A 16,509-nucleotide genomic window follows, 5' to 3' on the forward strand; every position below is an offset into this window, starting at 1 on the left:
AGTCATTTTTTCAGAGATAACCAATTATTCTAAAATTAAAGTCAACTTAAAATTTGAACACAAATACAAGAACAACGTATTAAAGGAGCACAACATTGTTATTTTTTGGTATTATTCACCTCTTAACAATACTTCGTTTCCAATGCCACTCTGGCATCATGTGACTGACCTATCCGCACACAGCGTCTTTCTGTATGGACCGGACATCCCCTTCTGTATACAAGTGTGTGAGGCTCTTCTAGTCTTGCTCTGTGTCTAAAACTTACATTGAGAAAGTCACCACGGGTCCACACAAAAAGATGATTTATTAGCCATCAGGTCACATGATGGCAGAGAGGAAACAGGGTTGGAAACCGCAAAAGACAGGAATATGTAAGTATTGTAAAACAGCCTCAACACAAACATGTTTGGATACACTAAAAAAAAAATGCTGAAGTGCAAACATAGATAGCGGTGAATACAACAGTGGAGGAGGGGCTGCTGGCTGCTTCATCCACCATTCAGCACGTGCGAGTGACAGCAGACGCAAAGACGTCACTACAACACACCTGCTCTACGATATCTGTGTGGAACATCATAATTTGTGCGGGGGGCTATCATTCTGTGTGTGAGGCGGGGTGTGTGTGTGTGTGTGTGTGTGTGGGGGGGGGGGGGGGGGGGTCATTATACTGTGTTGGGGATCTGTAGGGAAATCATACTCTGTGGGGGCTGTTGGAGAATCATACTGTGCAGCAGAGCTATTGATCAAAGTACAAGGGCTGAATAACAAGTGTATATGATTTATATACTTTATAACAAGCAATAAATTACATGTTTTTTACTAGTTGCTAGTGGTCAGAATACATGCTACATTAAGAACCTATCCTAACATGTATTAGCAGTAGCAACAAGTCAGAAAACTTGGAGCGAACCCGTCAGCATGATTTTGTTAAATATACTACAAGCATTGTAAGTTTGGCGATGCTAAAGGGAATCTATAATCTAAAGGCCCCGTCACACACAGCAAGATCGCCGATTTTGTGACCCCACAGAGATCTCGCCAACGATATCGCTGTGTGTGACATGTATCAGCGACCAGCCCCCCGCCGGGTATCGCTGATCGCGCTCGAACGTCCTGGGCCGTTTTTTGATCGTTGGTCTCCCGCAGGCCAGCGCGCATCGCTGCACGTGGCAGTGGGAGACCGACGATCAGAGAAGCTGGGAGCTGGTTTCCAATGTAAACAGCGGGTATCTAAGAGCCACGCGGCTCTTAGATACCCGCTATTTACCTTGGATATCAGCTTGCTCACTGGTCCTGATCGCTGGTGGGTCTGTCTATGTGACAGCTCACCAGCGATCAGCTAACTATGTCCCAGTAATCCCATCCACATCGGATCGTTGGGACATTGATGTGTGTAACGGGGTCTTAACTCGTTTTTCTTATCTTTTAGATTACAGAATGCGGTGGCCGCATCTCAGAGCAAAAATGAGGTGACAGATTCCCTTTCAACCCTTCATGACAGAGCCATAACTTTTTTATTTTTCAGTCAATATGGCCATGTGAGGGCTTATGTTTTGCAGGATGAGCTGTACTTTTGAACAACATCATTGGTTTTAGCATGTCGTGTAATCGAAAATGAAAAAAAAATTGCAAAAACGTGCAATCTCACACTTGTTTTTTGTTTGTCTTTTTGCTAGGTCCACTAAATGCTAAAACTGACCTGCCATTATGATTCTCCAGGTCATTATGAGTTAATAGACACCAAACATGTCTAGGTTCTTTTTTATCTAAGTGGTGAAAAAAAATTACATTAAGTTTGTTTAAAAAAATAAATAAAATTGCACAATTTTCCGATACCCGTAGCGTCTCTATTTTTCGTGATCTGGGGTCGGGTAAGGGCTTATTTTTTGCACGCCGAGCTGATGTTTTTAATGATACCACTTTTGTGCAGATACGTTCTTTTGATCACCCATTATTGCATTTTAATGTAATATCACGGCGACCAAAAATACGCCATTTAGCGATCGGGTTAATCCCTTTATTATTGATAGATTGGGCAATTCTGAACTTGGCGATACCCAATATGTGTATATATGATTTTTTTTTATTGTTTTATTTTGAATGGGGCGAAAGGGGTGTGATTTGAACTTGTTTTATTTTTTTTTAATATTTTTACAAACATTTTTCTTTAACTTTTGGCATGCTTCAATAGCCTCCATGGGAGGCTAGAAGCTGCCATAGCTTCATCGGCTCTGCTACATAGAGGCGATGCTCAGATCGCCTCTATGTAGCAGAATTACTGAATTGCTATGAACGCCGACCACAGGGTGGCGCTCATAGCAATCCATCATCAACAACCATAGAGGTCTCAAGGAGACCTCTGGTTGTTATGCTGACAAACTGATGACCCCCGATCACGTGACAGGGGTCAGCGATGCGTGTATTTCCGGCCTGATGACAAGAAGTGCGCGTTAAATGCTGCGGTCAGAGTTTGACTATTTAACTAGTTAATAGGCGCAGGTGGATCGCGATTCCACCCGCACCTATTGCAGGCACATGTCAGCTGTTCAAAACAGCTGACATGTCCCGGCTTTGATACGGGCTCACGGCTGGAGCCCACATCAAAGCAGGGGATACTGCCATTGGACGTATTGCACAGTCCAATGGCAGTAAGGGGTTAAACAGATTAAAATGATACCTGGGGTGAATAAATCCATCTCGTGGTTTTTGTGTAATCAGTGTTAGAAGTTTTCAGTTAATGAGATGCCTGTGCGGGACTGTAGGCAGTGTCTTATCTTTCTGCTCTAAGCCAGAGAAACCAAGGAAAGACCTGCCCACAGGCCACTCCAAAGCGCATCATAGACAGAGAGAGAGACAGACTGTTTGTGCTTCGGGGTGGCCTGTGGGCAGGTCTTTCCTTTGATTCCTTTTGTTTCTTTGGCATAGAGCAGGAAGTTAAGACTGCCATCAGATCACAGAATTCAAGGTATCATTTTATTCAGCTTTCTATGACCTTCATGCCCATATTGACGGCTAAGGAGGGTCGATCCTACTGACAGATGCCCTTAAACCAGTAGATCATTTTTGATGACACATACCCTTTAATGATATCCAGAAGAAAGAGGGGGGCTGACAGAGTACACTAAGCCAGATGCTCGCACAGTATTCCAAGGAACCAACTTGGAAGATCAACAGCATACGAAAAAGCAAACAGTGTCCAACTCAGAGTGATAAATTTCCAAAGTTTATTAGGCCATCACAACATTTCAACCTGTTGTAGGTCTTTATCAAGTATTCATCACCTTGAACTGGACACTGTTCGCTTTTTTGTATGATGTACATACCCTTTAACAGTCATGGTAGATTCCCATAATCACTAATTCTATTCCACATATATCCACTTGAAATCGTGACTAAAACGGTCACCACAATGACAAACATTTGTAAAAGGTGTAAAAAAAAGGTTTACGTTTCATTGTCATTTGCGGCTTTGTATATATCAGCAGACAAGCAGCTGTGTATTTGGGGGGGCATTGGAAGGCCACAGACACCAGATGTCACTACTGTCAGAGATAGGACACTGGCTATCCCTACTATGGGAAGTGGTGAGGGGACGCAGAAAGGGATTATACTATGGAGTGGGCTAGATATGTATATTAGGTCACATGACACTTTTTTTTGGGGGGGGACCTCATTCTGGATGTGTAAGTCATTATAAAAGAAGAGGAGCTTGAAAGTTCTGTGCCTTACATTGGGTGTGGTCAGGCACTGTGGAGGTGGACATGTAATTTATTATGACACAGATTTGAGTATAGGGTGTGGTTCTAAATTACATAGAAAAAAAACAAAAGGTTTTCAAAGATTATTTTTATATAACCAGAAAGTCAAGTATGTACATTAAAGGGAATCTGTCACATTTGACCTATCAAATCCATTAATATGGGCAGCCAGATTACAGTATATACTTGTGTATAAGCCGAAATTTTCAGCCCATTTTCTTGGGCTGAAAGTCCCCCTCTTGGCTTACACATGGGTCATATACCTGGGGTCGGTGGGGGAGAGGGAGTCAGAGATCATACTTACCTGTCCTGCCGCGGTCTCTGCAGCCTCACTCCCTTCCTGTCTTCAGCGGTCACGTGGTACCGCTCATTACACTCATGAATATGCACATATTCATGAGTGTAATGAGCTGTACCATGTGACCGCTGAAGACAGGAAGGGAGTGAGGCTGCAGAGACCGCGGCAGGATGGGCGAGTATAGTGTTATTCACCTGTCCCCCGGTCCATCGCTGCTCACCGCTGTCTCTGCTGCATCCTGTGTCAGTGACGTTAGGGCAGCAGGGGGCGCTGTGACGTGTTTAGTGCGCGCCGCCCATCTGCTGGCTGGTCACTGACACAAGAAGCAGACAGCAGCGATGGACCCAGGAGTGGAGAGTATGGCATTTTTTTTGCATCATACGGGGCCATAGTCTATTGGGCAGCATACGGGGGCATAGTCTATGGGGCAGCATACGGGGGCATAGTCTATGGGGCAGCATACGGGGGCATAGTCTATGGGGGCATAAACTATGCAGCAGCGTATGGGGGCATAAACTATGGAGCAGCGTATGGGGGCATAAACTATGGAGCAGCGTATGGGGGCATAAACTATGGAGCAGCATATGGGGGCATAAACTATGGAGCAGCATTTGGGGGCATAAACTATGGAGCAGTATTTGGGGCATAAACTATGGAGCAGCATATGGGGGCATAAACTATGGAGCAGCATATGGGGGCATAAACTATGGAGCAGCATATGGGGGCATAAAATATGGAGCAGCATATGGGGGCATAAACTATGGAGCAGCATATGGGGGCATAAACTATGGATTCCACCCTAGGCTTATACACGAGTCAATAAGTTTTCCCAGGGTTTTGTGGCAAAATTAGGGGGGGGTCGGCTTATACACGAGTATATATGGTATAGACTGCTGAGGAGAGTGATCCCTGTGTCTCATATCAGCTGTGTTGTTGTGGATAAATCATCTTATCACTTTATATAAATGACCTCTTCCAGGCTCTGGGGAGGACACCGACTGCATAAAACTCACTGGTAACTCCCCTTCATGTAAAATCAGCTCTGGAGGCAGAGTTATGTAACTAACAGAACAGGAGAAATTAGTCTTCTTGCAAACAATTTACTGCTTCTCTCTCAGACCTGCAGATGTGTCAGGTATCAGGAGAGCAGAGAGCGGCCATCACACTGGGAACGCCTCCTTCATGTAAAATCAGCTCTGGAGGCAGAGTTATTTTCCAGACACCATCCGCCCCGGAGCCTAGAAAAGGTTATTTATATAAAGTACTAAAAGATGATTTCTCAGCAGCAACACAGCTGATATGAGACACACAGGGATCACTCTCCTCAGCAATCTATAATCTATAGATAGGTCAAATGTGGTGACAGAGTCCCTTTAAAATTATTGTTAAATCCTTCCTCATTCTAGCACTGTCAGTGTGTCAGTAAGTCACGCAATGATATCGTTTCGACAATTCTCAGGTAACCGCTGCAGCCAAACACTGTACTCAGCAATGACAACACGACTACTGAGGCAGAATTTCAGGAACAGCAGGGAGGTGGGCAGTTTCACTGAGTTAATTTGTTATTTAATCCATATCTTGATTTCTGGCATTTAAATAAAAAAAAAAAAAAAAACCTCAAAAAAACTTGAGTTAACCTATGTATTTAAATTTGGCAACTAGCATTCTTATTTGGCTCTTTTGTTGGGCGCCAATGGTTCCTGCCAATTTATTTTTTAGTCTGGGGTATCTATTTTTTTCCCAGTTACAACAACTTTAGAACTGAGAAAACTACACTTACTGCCTCAGAGTTATCAATAAAAGGATCCGTCTCGTCATAGCCATAACCCATGTCAATCAGATCCTGCATACGATCCTTTCGATGACGGTGACTTTTCACACCCTGTTAAAAAAAAAAAAAAATAATTTTTTTCTAATTTCTAATTGTTACTGTTTTAGGAGGAGCACAGCTTAAAGGGAATCTGTCATCCCATTTTAGCACTATAAGCTGCAGCTACTGCCATCAGGGGCTTATCTACAGCATTCTGTAATGCTGTAGATAAGCCCCTGATGAAACCTGAAAGATAAGAAAAACAAGTTATATTATACTCACCGGGGGGGGCGGGGTCCCGTGTTGTGGGTGTCGCGGTCCAGTCCGGCGCCTCCCATCTTCATACGATGATGTCCTCCTCCTTGCTTCTCCCTCGGCTTCTGCGCAGGCGTACTTTCTCTGCTCTATTGAGGGCAGAGTAAAGTATCGCAGTGCGCAGGCGCCGGGAAAGGTCAGAGAGGTCCAGAGCCTGGGCACTGCAGTACTCTGCTCTGCCCTCAACAGGGAAGATAAAGTACGCCTGTGCAGGAGCTGAGAGAGAAGCAAGGAGGACATCATCATATGAAGTTGGGAGGTGCCGGATAGCACGGCGACACCCATCGGACAAAACGTCGTGGTGAGTATAATCTGTTTTTTCTTATCTTTCAGGTTATATCAGGGGCTTATCTACAGCATGCTGTAGATAAGCCCGATGGCGGTGCCGGCAGCTGATAGGGCTAAAATGGGGTGACAGATCCCATTTAAGAGTCAGCGAGCATGACTAGCTACTGTGATTGCTGCTACACAGAGCAAATATCACTGGTACTGTATGCTTAGCATTTATTGTATTCAATCAGAAGGGTTTTAATTTTGTCTTGCTGTAACACTAATTTTTATATTTTCTGGAGCAAATCTTGACGAACTTACAGTACAGACGTTTGGACACACCTGTTCAAGCAATGGTCTTTCTTGTTCTTATTAGAATGTGCACGTTGTAGATTCAGACTGAAGTCCGCAAAACTACAAAAGGAACACATGGAAACACGAGTAAACAAACTCAGTGTGAAACAAACCAGAATATGTCAAATCTTCAATTCCTTGGATGTCCCGCCTGTAACTCTGATCACAAATGCACACCCCCTTGTCATGCTCTCTTCATCAGGTTGTCATCTGGAATGGCTTCCAACAAGCATGTATGCCTCATCACGAGTTCTTCGGTGGAATCACTGGCCTTCAGAATTGTTTGCAATCATCAGGTGTGTTTTACTGAGGCAGTGCTGGTACTCCGCTCCATACAGTGCTGAGCTCTATTACAACTAGAGAAAGTCAGGAGATTGTCCACTGGCCTACATCAGTTGTCCATTGTAATACAGGGTAGCGTGCTCAGATGACTGAAGTGCTTTCAGTTGTAAACTGTAAAAGGTAAAATGCTTCCAGGAAACAGGTCCATGTGGACGTCTGTCCTTAATCATTGCATACATCTAAATTATTCACTTATTTATGCAATTCACTTGGTGGTCACATGCAATTTTCACCCAATGCCAAACATTTACAAATAGCAAAAAAAAAAAAAAAAGCAAAAAGAAAGACACAAAGCTATATTAACAAGGACAGAGTTGTGTATTTTAATAATGACATATGTTTAAATGGGGTTTTTCACTACTTAAGACAACCCCTTGTTAAAAACATTTGGCCACCATAAAATAAAACCTATACTCCCCTCTCGTGCCAGTGTTATTCTTGCAGTGTCGACAGTTGTTCTCACCGGTGCTATCATATGGTGTTGTGACACGTGATGTCGGTGCCTATTCAGCGCTGGCGTAACTGTCCCCGCTTTCGGACAAATAGAACATGAAGAGGAAGTCAGGGCTAGAGCTGATCTCGGACTTCCTCTTCCTGATCAATTCGACAGTAGGTGGGGACAGTGATGCAGTCACGGTGACACCACGAGCCAGTGCTGACACCACAGGATTGGCGCCAACACGGGAGGTCAGTATAAGCTTTATTATTTTATGTTGGCCAAGAGAGGGGTATGAGGAAATTGTCCAAGTAGTGGACAGCTTCTTTAAGGCTGTGTTCACACACAGCGTTTTTTTAGCGGTTTTTTTTTTTTTTAGTGGTTTTGACTATAAAACCGCTAAAAATAAGCTTCCCATTAATTTCTATGCATTTTGCACTTTTTGTGCATATTGATGCGTTTTTACCGCGAAAAAAAAAAAAACATTGCGGTAAAAAACGCAGCATGCTCATTAATTTTGCAGATTTTTCCGCGTTTCTGGCTAGATCAATGCGTTTTGAAAACGCGCAAAAACCGCGACGAAAATGCGCGGAAAACGCGAAGACAAAAAAGGCACAGTTTCTGGGAAGGGAGTGAGGTTTTTGAGCAGAAATATTCTGCTACGTGTGCACTTAGCCTAACATTCAATACCTTGCTGTATTCCTGCTTTAGGGTTATATATCAACCATGACCGTCTACTTAGCAGTTTTTGTCCATGGTCTCCACCCCTTATTGATTTAAAAAGTCACTTAATTGCGGTGACTAAAAGGGTCATCTGGTCTAAAATGTTAAGTCTGCAGTCACTATGACTGCAGACTTATGAATTCCCCAGGGTACACACTGTGCATTGCGAGGAGTCACCCGTTTCTGGGCTGGAAACGACGGCGATGTATGCGATATGCATACTCCCAGCAACAACCAGACTAGTGTGTGCAGGCTCAATCCATACACTTGTATTGAGCAAAAGGCTGTGCCAACTAAACAGCCGCGGCCTCGCTCTATACAAGAGTACAGAGCAAGGCCACGCCCACTAGTCTGGTTCTGCCCAAGAGTATGCATCTCGCATATATCACCGCCGTTCCCAACTCAGAAACAGGTGAATCCCCACAGTGCACATTGAATTCCCTGGGGGGGTTATCGTTTTAGACCAGACAACCACTTTACAGATCTTTGGTGCTACCTGCACAAACTTCTGCATAATGACGTGATAATGCAGAAATTTTACATTATTACCAATTGCCTCAGACAAATGTATTTTTCTGCTATGTTTTAATGGACCACGTGTACATCCTACAGAACGAATGTTGCAGGATGCACATGTGACTAAATACAATACATACGTTGTATTACAATATAAACCATTAAGATGTTTTGGGTTTTTTTAGTTTAGCATTGGTTGAAATTTGCATGTGATGACCAAGTAAGTGAATAATTAATGTATAAGTATGCAATGACTAAGGACAAATTTACGAAACATGGCGGTATTATTGGTGAGGTGTACTTACAATTTTAAATATACTCAAAAAAAATGTCAGTTTTGTCCAAGCGGACCTGTTTGATGAAACATTCCACAACTATCATAAGACAGAATATGCCAAAAAACACTCAACTAGCTAAAAAGAAACAGTCCACTGTTTCAATCATTAAAGTAAGTCAGAAACAGAAAATGTCTAGAACCTTGAAGGTATCTAAAATTGATGTCATGAAAACCATCAACTTCTAAAGGTGACACTAAATCTTATGAGGACCGTTTCAGAAATAGAAGACCAAGAAATATATCTGCTGCAGAGGATATGGTCATCAGAGATACTGCAAACTGACAAGACTTCAGATTAAAGCCCCCACAGACGAGTAACCAACATCACATCAACTATCTAGAGACAGAAACAGGCCTTTAGAGTGGAATTGCTGCAGAGAAGCCATTATTGAGCACTGCAAACAAAAAGATGAGACTATTTTGGGCCAAGTAACACAAGGACTGGACAACAGATCAGTGGAAATCTGTACAGTGCTCTGATTAGTCAAAGTTTTGATGAGCAGATGATTTCTACATGCGTGGTGCCCACTGTGAAGCATGGAATGGGACATGTGATGTTTCTTTGCTGGTGATTTATGCCAAATTCAAGGCATACTTAACCAGTATGGCTACTACAGCAGTTACCACAGCATTCTATGGCAACATGGCAAGCTATCTGGGACCATCAATTACATCATGGCCGAAAATGTTGGCACCCTTGAAATCGTTCCAGGAAATGAGGTATTTTTCCAAGAAAATTAGTGCAATTACACATTTTGTTATACATATTTATTTCCTTTGTGTGTATTGGAACAACACAACACAGGAAAAAAAAGTAAATTAGACAATTTCACACAAACCTCCCAAAAATGGCCAGGACAAAACTGTTGGCCCCCTCAATTTAGTAGTTGGTTGCACACCCTTTGGAATAAATAACTGCAATCGCTGCCTACAGTATAACCATGAACAAACTTCTTACACCTCAACTGTAGTTTTGGACCACTCTATTTGCAAATTGCTCCAGGTCTCACATATTTGAAGGGTGCGTTCTCCCAACAACAATTTTAAGATCTTTCTAAAGGGATTTAGATCTGGACTCACTGCTGGACACTTCTAGAACTCTCCAGAGCTTTGTTTCCATCCATTTCTGGGTGTTTCTTGAAGTATGTTTGGGGTCATTCTCCTGCTGGAAGACCCATGGACCTATGATGCAAACCCAGCTTTCTGACACTGTGCTACTTGCAACCCAAAAGCCTTTAGTAATCTTCAGATTTCATGATGCCTTGCACACAGGCAAGACACCCAGAGCTGAGACAGCAAAACAACCACCATATTTGATAGTAGGGTACTGTGTTCTTTTCTCTGTAGCCCTCACTCCATTTACAGTAAACAGTAGAATGATGTGCTTTACCAAACAGCTCTATCTTGGTGTCATATGTCCAAAAGAGGCTTTCCCAAAAGGATTTTGGCTTACTCGAATACATTTTGGCAAGCCGCAAGCCACAGTCTAGCTTTTTTTTTTTTTTGTCTGTCAGCAGTGGGGACCTCCTGGGTCTCCTGCCATAGCATTTCATTTCATTCACATGTCGACAGATCGTCTGCACTGACACTGATGCTTTTGAGCTTGGAGGACAGCTTAAATTTCTTTGGAACTTGATTGGAACTGGTAATCCACCATACGGGACTATCCTGCATTGCAACTTTTCAACAATTCTTCTCTGCCATACATATCCAGGGAGATTAGCTACAGTGCCATGGGTTGTAAACTTCTTGATTATGTTGCGCACCATGGACAAAGGAACATCAAGATCTCTGGCGATGAACTGGTAGATCTCTGGAGATGAACTTGTAACCTTGGGATTTTGATATTGTTCAACAATTTTGGTTATCAAGTCCTCACACAGTTCTCTTCTCATATTTCTGTTCTCCATACTTAGTGTGGCACGCAAAGATGGAGTCAATATTTCCACTTTTTATCTGGTTTAAGGAGCGATTTTCATGTTGCTCAAACCTGTTATTTGCCCCAGGTGAGTTTGAACGAGAATCACATGCTTGAAACAGTTGTTTACCCACAATTTTAGAAAGGTGCCAACAATTTTGTCCAGGCCATTTTTGGGTTGTGTATGTAATTATGTTCCATTTGCCTCTTTTCTCTGTTTGTGTTGTTCCAATACACATAAAGGAAATATGCACGTGTAACTGCAATAATTGTCTGGGAGAAATACTTCGTTTTCTGGAACAATTTCAAGGGTCTCAATACTTGCAGTCATAACTGTATGCTGCAATAAGACAATGACCCAAAACATACCTGCGGGCTGTGACCGACACGGTGAAGTAACAAAAACCGAGATGCTTCGGAATAAGTTGGACTGCAGAGTGAAGGTAAAGCAGCCAACAAGTGCGCAGTACATCGGACAACTCCTTCAAGACTGTTAGAAAGTCATTCCATATGACTGCCTGAAGGAATACCAAGGGGATGTAAAGCTGTTGTCAGAGTAAAAGGGGAGAGAGTACACTGAGGAATATAAGGTTTAACATATTCTGGTTTGTTTCACACTTGTTTCTTTATGCCTTGTTCACATGTGTGTTCCTTCATGGTTTTGCCACCTTCAGTGCTGTTCAAACAAAGTACAGGCACTCTCTGCATTATGGCATGGCCAAACCTTTAAAGTGAACCTGTCACTAGGTTTGGCCGATATAATATACGGCCACCACTTTTTAGGGCTGATATGCAGCATTCTAAAATTCTGTAGAGAAGCACCCAATCCGACCTGAAAGATGAGAAAAATAAGCTTTATTACACTCACCTGCGGGCCAGTCCGGTCCGATGCGTCTCAGGTCCGGCAATGCCACCCTCCTGCTTGCTTCATGGCTCCCCGGCATCGCGCACCTGCGCAGGCATACTTCTCTGCACTGTTGAGGGCAGAGCAAAGTACTGCAGTACACAGATGCCAGGAAAGGTCAGGGAAGCCCAGTGTCTGCACACTGCGGGAATTTACTCTGCCCTTAACAGGGCAGATAAAGTACGCCTGCGCAGGAGCGCGATGTCAGGGAGCCTGTGAAGCAAGCAGGAGGTCGGCGATCATAAGAAGGGGAGTCACCAGACTCGGAACTGACACCCATCAGACCGAACCGCCCCCTCGGGTGAGTATAATAAAACTTGTTTCTCATATCTTTCAGGTCGAATCAGGGGCTTAACTACAGCATTATAGAATGCTGGAGATAATCCCTGAAAGCAGTGGCCGCATCTTATATCGGCCAAACCTGGTGAAAGGTTCCCTTTAAATAAGCCTACTTGTTTTTCAAACTCCATTCTTCTCTGACAGCTTTGGCTTTATAGAGCTAAAGAAAAGTCAGGTAAATTGATGGAAAACAAGTAGGTGGTAAGGTGTAATTAATAGTGATGAACGAATTTGCTCGGGTAAGGTGTCGTCTGAGAATGCTCGTGAACTAACAGAGTATCTTCAATGTGCTCAAATTATATGTTCGAGATGTCGCGGCTGCATGTCTCGCGGATGTGCGACAGCCACAACACATGCTGGGATTGCCTAACCAACAGGACAGCCGCGAGACATGCAGTCACGGCGTTTCAAACATATTATTCTAGCAAGCTGAAGAAACTCTAAGCACACAAGAGTGCTCATATAACACCTTATCTGAGCACATTCTCTCAACACCAGTAATTAAAAGTCTGGCTTCACCATGAGGCACCAAGAAGCGGTACTTTGTATGAACAGTCATTCTCTGCATACAGAGTCCCTTTAACCATGTGATTGTCTCCTCATGCCTTTTTTCAGCTTCAAGATATATTAAGCATTACATTGTCCATGTAATAATGTTAATTTTAAATTTGATGAAAACATTACATTTTTAGAACTAGGGTTGAAAAACCCAAGTGATTTTTTTTTTCACCCTAAAAGGTCCATAAAAAAGGGCTTAAAAGATTTCAGATCTCAATGAAACTAATGAATAGCTGCTTTTTTTTTCCCTTCTTCTTTAGACTGGCCATACATCAGAAGGGTGTCATCCAAACGATGCTTCTGCTGATTATTCAGTCGATACTCCCATACATAGGAGTGCTCACTTGGGAGAGCACTCCTGTGTTCGGACAGTGCCCCCATACATATCACACCATTCTCCAAAAATGACAAATTTTCTGGAAAAAACCCCACACAATTCAGCAATTATTTTTTGGACTTTTTTTCCCCACACAATGAAAGCCATAAAAACAATGACCTTGCAAAGTGATTCTCCATGCCAATACGATTATGGCGATACCAAACATGCAGTTTTGAAACAAAATTTAGAAATTTGTACAAGGTGTATAAATTGTGCTTGTGTTGCCAATTTCTGAGAGCGATAACGGTTTCAATTTTCAGTAACTAACTGTACAAGGGCTTGTTTTTTGCATGGAAAGCTGACCTTGTTATTGATACTATTTTTGGCTTGGATCTGATGCTTTGAACACTTCCTGTTGCATTTTTTGTGATCTTGTCGCATATGTAAAAAAAACAATTCTGGCGTTTTAATTTTCTTCTCTTTATGGATTAATTTTCTATTTTGATAGATGGGACTTCTAAGGACACAGCATTATCACAAGTGTATTGTTCATATTTATTTTTAACGAGGGAAAAGGGGGCTAATTTGAAGATTTTTACTTTATTGTTTGCATTTTTTAACTTTATTTCTTAATCCCCATAGGGGATATGAACCGACGATTGTTCTATTATATACTACAACACTATAGTATTAAAGATAGGGATCCGACGATGGACACACCATTATGGACAATATCAGGAAGGGGATATTAGGTTTATTGTTCAAGATGGAAAAGAAAATTATGCTTCCAGATTTGCTTGTAATCTGGATAAGTGCAAAACAAAAAAAATATATAGCTGTTGTCACCATCATTTAAATGTTACTTTACCATATACAGTCTGATTCACAAAGGTCAGAAAGACCATAATGGGACTTTACCATTCTAATTTTTTTCAAAGTAGGGGCTGTTCTTCAGTTCCTAAAGACAGGCATAATTAATATTTAACATTCATTGCAGCTGCCACAAAGTGCACACAAACTTCAGATGTAAACCTTTCCTACTTCACCAGTATATAATAAAAAACTATGGTACTTACATATTTTGCTTCAAATTTTTTTGCCATTCTTTCTACTTCAAGCCTTTCACGTTCTTCATCATTGAATGGATCATTAGACTGGGGAATTTTAGCCTAAAACGTAAAGTAGAGCACACTTATGAGATTATTAATTACTTTTCTTACAGCAAAGCTTACATCAGTCTTTTAGAAAAGGATAGAAATATCACAAACAGCAAAGTAACAAAAAGAAACCACTCCCAATTCTGGCGACACACTTGGAAGACACCTACACCTTGTAACGTAAACTGCCTAACTTTAGATACCACCACACCAAGCATTTCATGCTCTTGCAGCAACAACCCAGTGCATCTGAAAGTTACCCCTGCGGTTTGAAGGATAGTAATGCCTACAGCTAAATGTATAAAAGCAGGAAAAAAAATGATGCATATCCGGAATATGAGAAAGGAGAATTCAGACGCAACACCATGATTTACGGATATTTTTGTTTAGCGAGAGAGCCCTGCCAATTGTACTCATGTCTGGGCCCCACAAATTACACTACCCACAAGCAAGTGATAAAGCTTTATTTTCCCTGAAGCTCAGGAGGACAATCATCAGACTTACCACTTAGTCCGGCTGGCCCCCATTAGGGTAACATTGCTGGCAGCTTGCTTTTAAACTGGGGCTACTGTGAAGGAGCCCATCCAAACATATCAACCATTATACAAACTCCTGATGAAATGTTTTGGCCACTTAGGCAATGATCAGGCTACTTTCAGAAATACAGCAAAACATATCCATGGTAGTCTAGCAAACAAGTTTCAGGCACAAATTGTGTAGCTTTTAAGTTTCTGTGGAACCAACACCTCTTCTACCTCTTCAATGGATCGCTTCAGGGTGGAGCATCATCATAGCATTTATGACAGAAAACACGATAAGTATATAGAATTGTAGCACTTACCCAATCCTTGGTGGTATATTTCTTTATTCCATTACATGGTAACATTGTAAGGTGCAGTGTGCAGGTGGCAGGGGAGAGTAACAGGTGAGACAAGAGACCTGAAGGACTACAGCCTAATAAACCCGTAGAAGCGCAAAGCAGGCGCAAAACGGCCGTAGTCCATCAGGTCTCCTGTCTCGCCAATTAATCTCCCCTGCCACCTGCACACTGTACCTTACGTTATCGATGTAATGAAATAAAGAAATATACCACCAAGGATCAGAGGTGAGTGCTGCAATTCTTTATACTTTTCATGATATATCCATGGTAGTTCTTCCCACCACTATAACCTCTATGCATATGCCAGGGGAGAACGGTTGTCCGTAACTATCCTTCCTGTCTAGAAAACTTTACAACAAAACTAAAAATGGGGAGATAATTGCACTCAGGGTAGGAGTATTAGATGCTTATTGCAGAAGTTTTGCCAAACGAAACACACAGAATTACTCTCAAAGAATTAAAGGGAATCTGTCACCCCATTTTCAGCCTATAAGATGCGCCCATCGCCATCAGGGGCTTATCTACAGCATTCTATAATGCTGAATCATGAATGATTCAATCTATTATGACAGATCGACAAACACACACACACACATCAATGTAAATCTCATTTGACTGCAGTATCCCATTCATCAAGTCACAAACCCAAATTCAATAACCACTTATATGCAGTGTAGAACTGGGAGGGACATATCCAGATAATGGTGATAATCCAGGGGCTGGAAATAGTAATAACAGGTGTCAGTATAGAGGCGCTCACGCAGATGTGGCGACCTGTGATGACAAAGGCATCCCACAAAGGAGAACAGAATGGAAGAAGTGCAATTACTCTTTAGAGCTATTCATGGTGAATACTACCAGGGCTGTGGAGTCAGAGTGTGTTCATTTTGGTGGAGTCAGAATAAAGTAGACAGATTCCTAAAATATAAAATTGTGTACAGTATTTAAATGCAGTATGTGCTGAATATCTTTTCATACGAATTTGGGAAACTTATGAAATCTAATATATAAAGCTCAAAGTGTGTGTGTGTGTGTGTGTGTGTGTGTGTGTGTGTGTGTGTGTGTGTGTGTGTGTGTGTGTGTGTGTGTGTGTGTATGTATGTATGTATGTATGTATGTACTGTATGTGTATGTCCGGGATAGGCATCCGCACCGTCGCAGCTACAGCCACAAAATTTGGCACAGTCACACGTCTGGACCCCAAGAGCGTCCTAAGCTATGTTGTGAGGCGAAATTTTAACCCCGCGCGTTCCAATTCACCAAACAATTTTGCC

General features: G+C 42.2%; 1 protein-coding gene across 6 annotated transcripts in view; it reads right to left on the reverse strand.

Annotated features, from left to right (window-relative positions):
• UBN2 (ubinuclein 2) overlaps nucleotides 1-16,509 on the reverse strand; it is a 236,664-nt gene that overhangs the window by 198,341 nt on the left and 21,814 nt on the right. For 3 of the 6 annotated variants that reach the window (XM_073572985.1, XM_073572984.1, XM_073572987.1), the window contains exons 2-3: nucleotides 14,275-14,367; nucleotides 5,838-5,939 (exon numbers count right to left, since the gene is read on the reverse strand). In XM_073572985.1, the coding sequence (XP_073429086.1) occupies nucleotides 5,838-5,939; nucleotides 14,275-14,367 (195 nt within the window). Of the gene's footprint in view, nucleotides 1-5,837; nucleotides 5,940-6,794; nucleotides 6,867-14,274; nucleotides 14,368-16,509 lie in introns of all 6 variants that reach the window. The other 3 variants (XM_073572986.1, XM_073572989.1, XM_073572988.1) reach the window with 2 other exon arrangements.

Source organism: Dendrobates tinctorius, unplaced genomic scaffold (genome assembly GCF_039654945.1).
Source record: "Dendrobates tinctorius isolate UK_male_01 unplaced genomic scaffold, ASM3965494v1 ptg000033l, whole genome shotgun sequence".
NCBI classification, from domain to species: domain Eukaryota; kingdom Metazoa; phylum Chordata; class Amphibia; order Anura; family Dendrobatidae; genus Dendrobates; species Dendrobates tinctorius.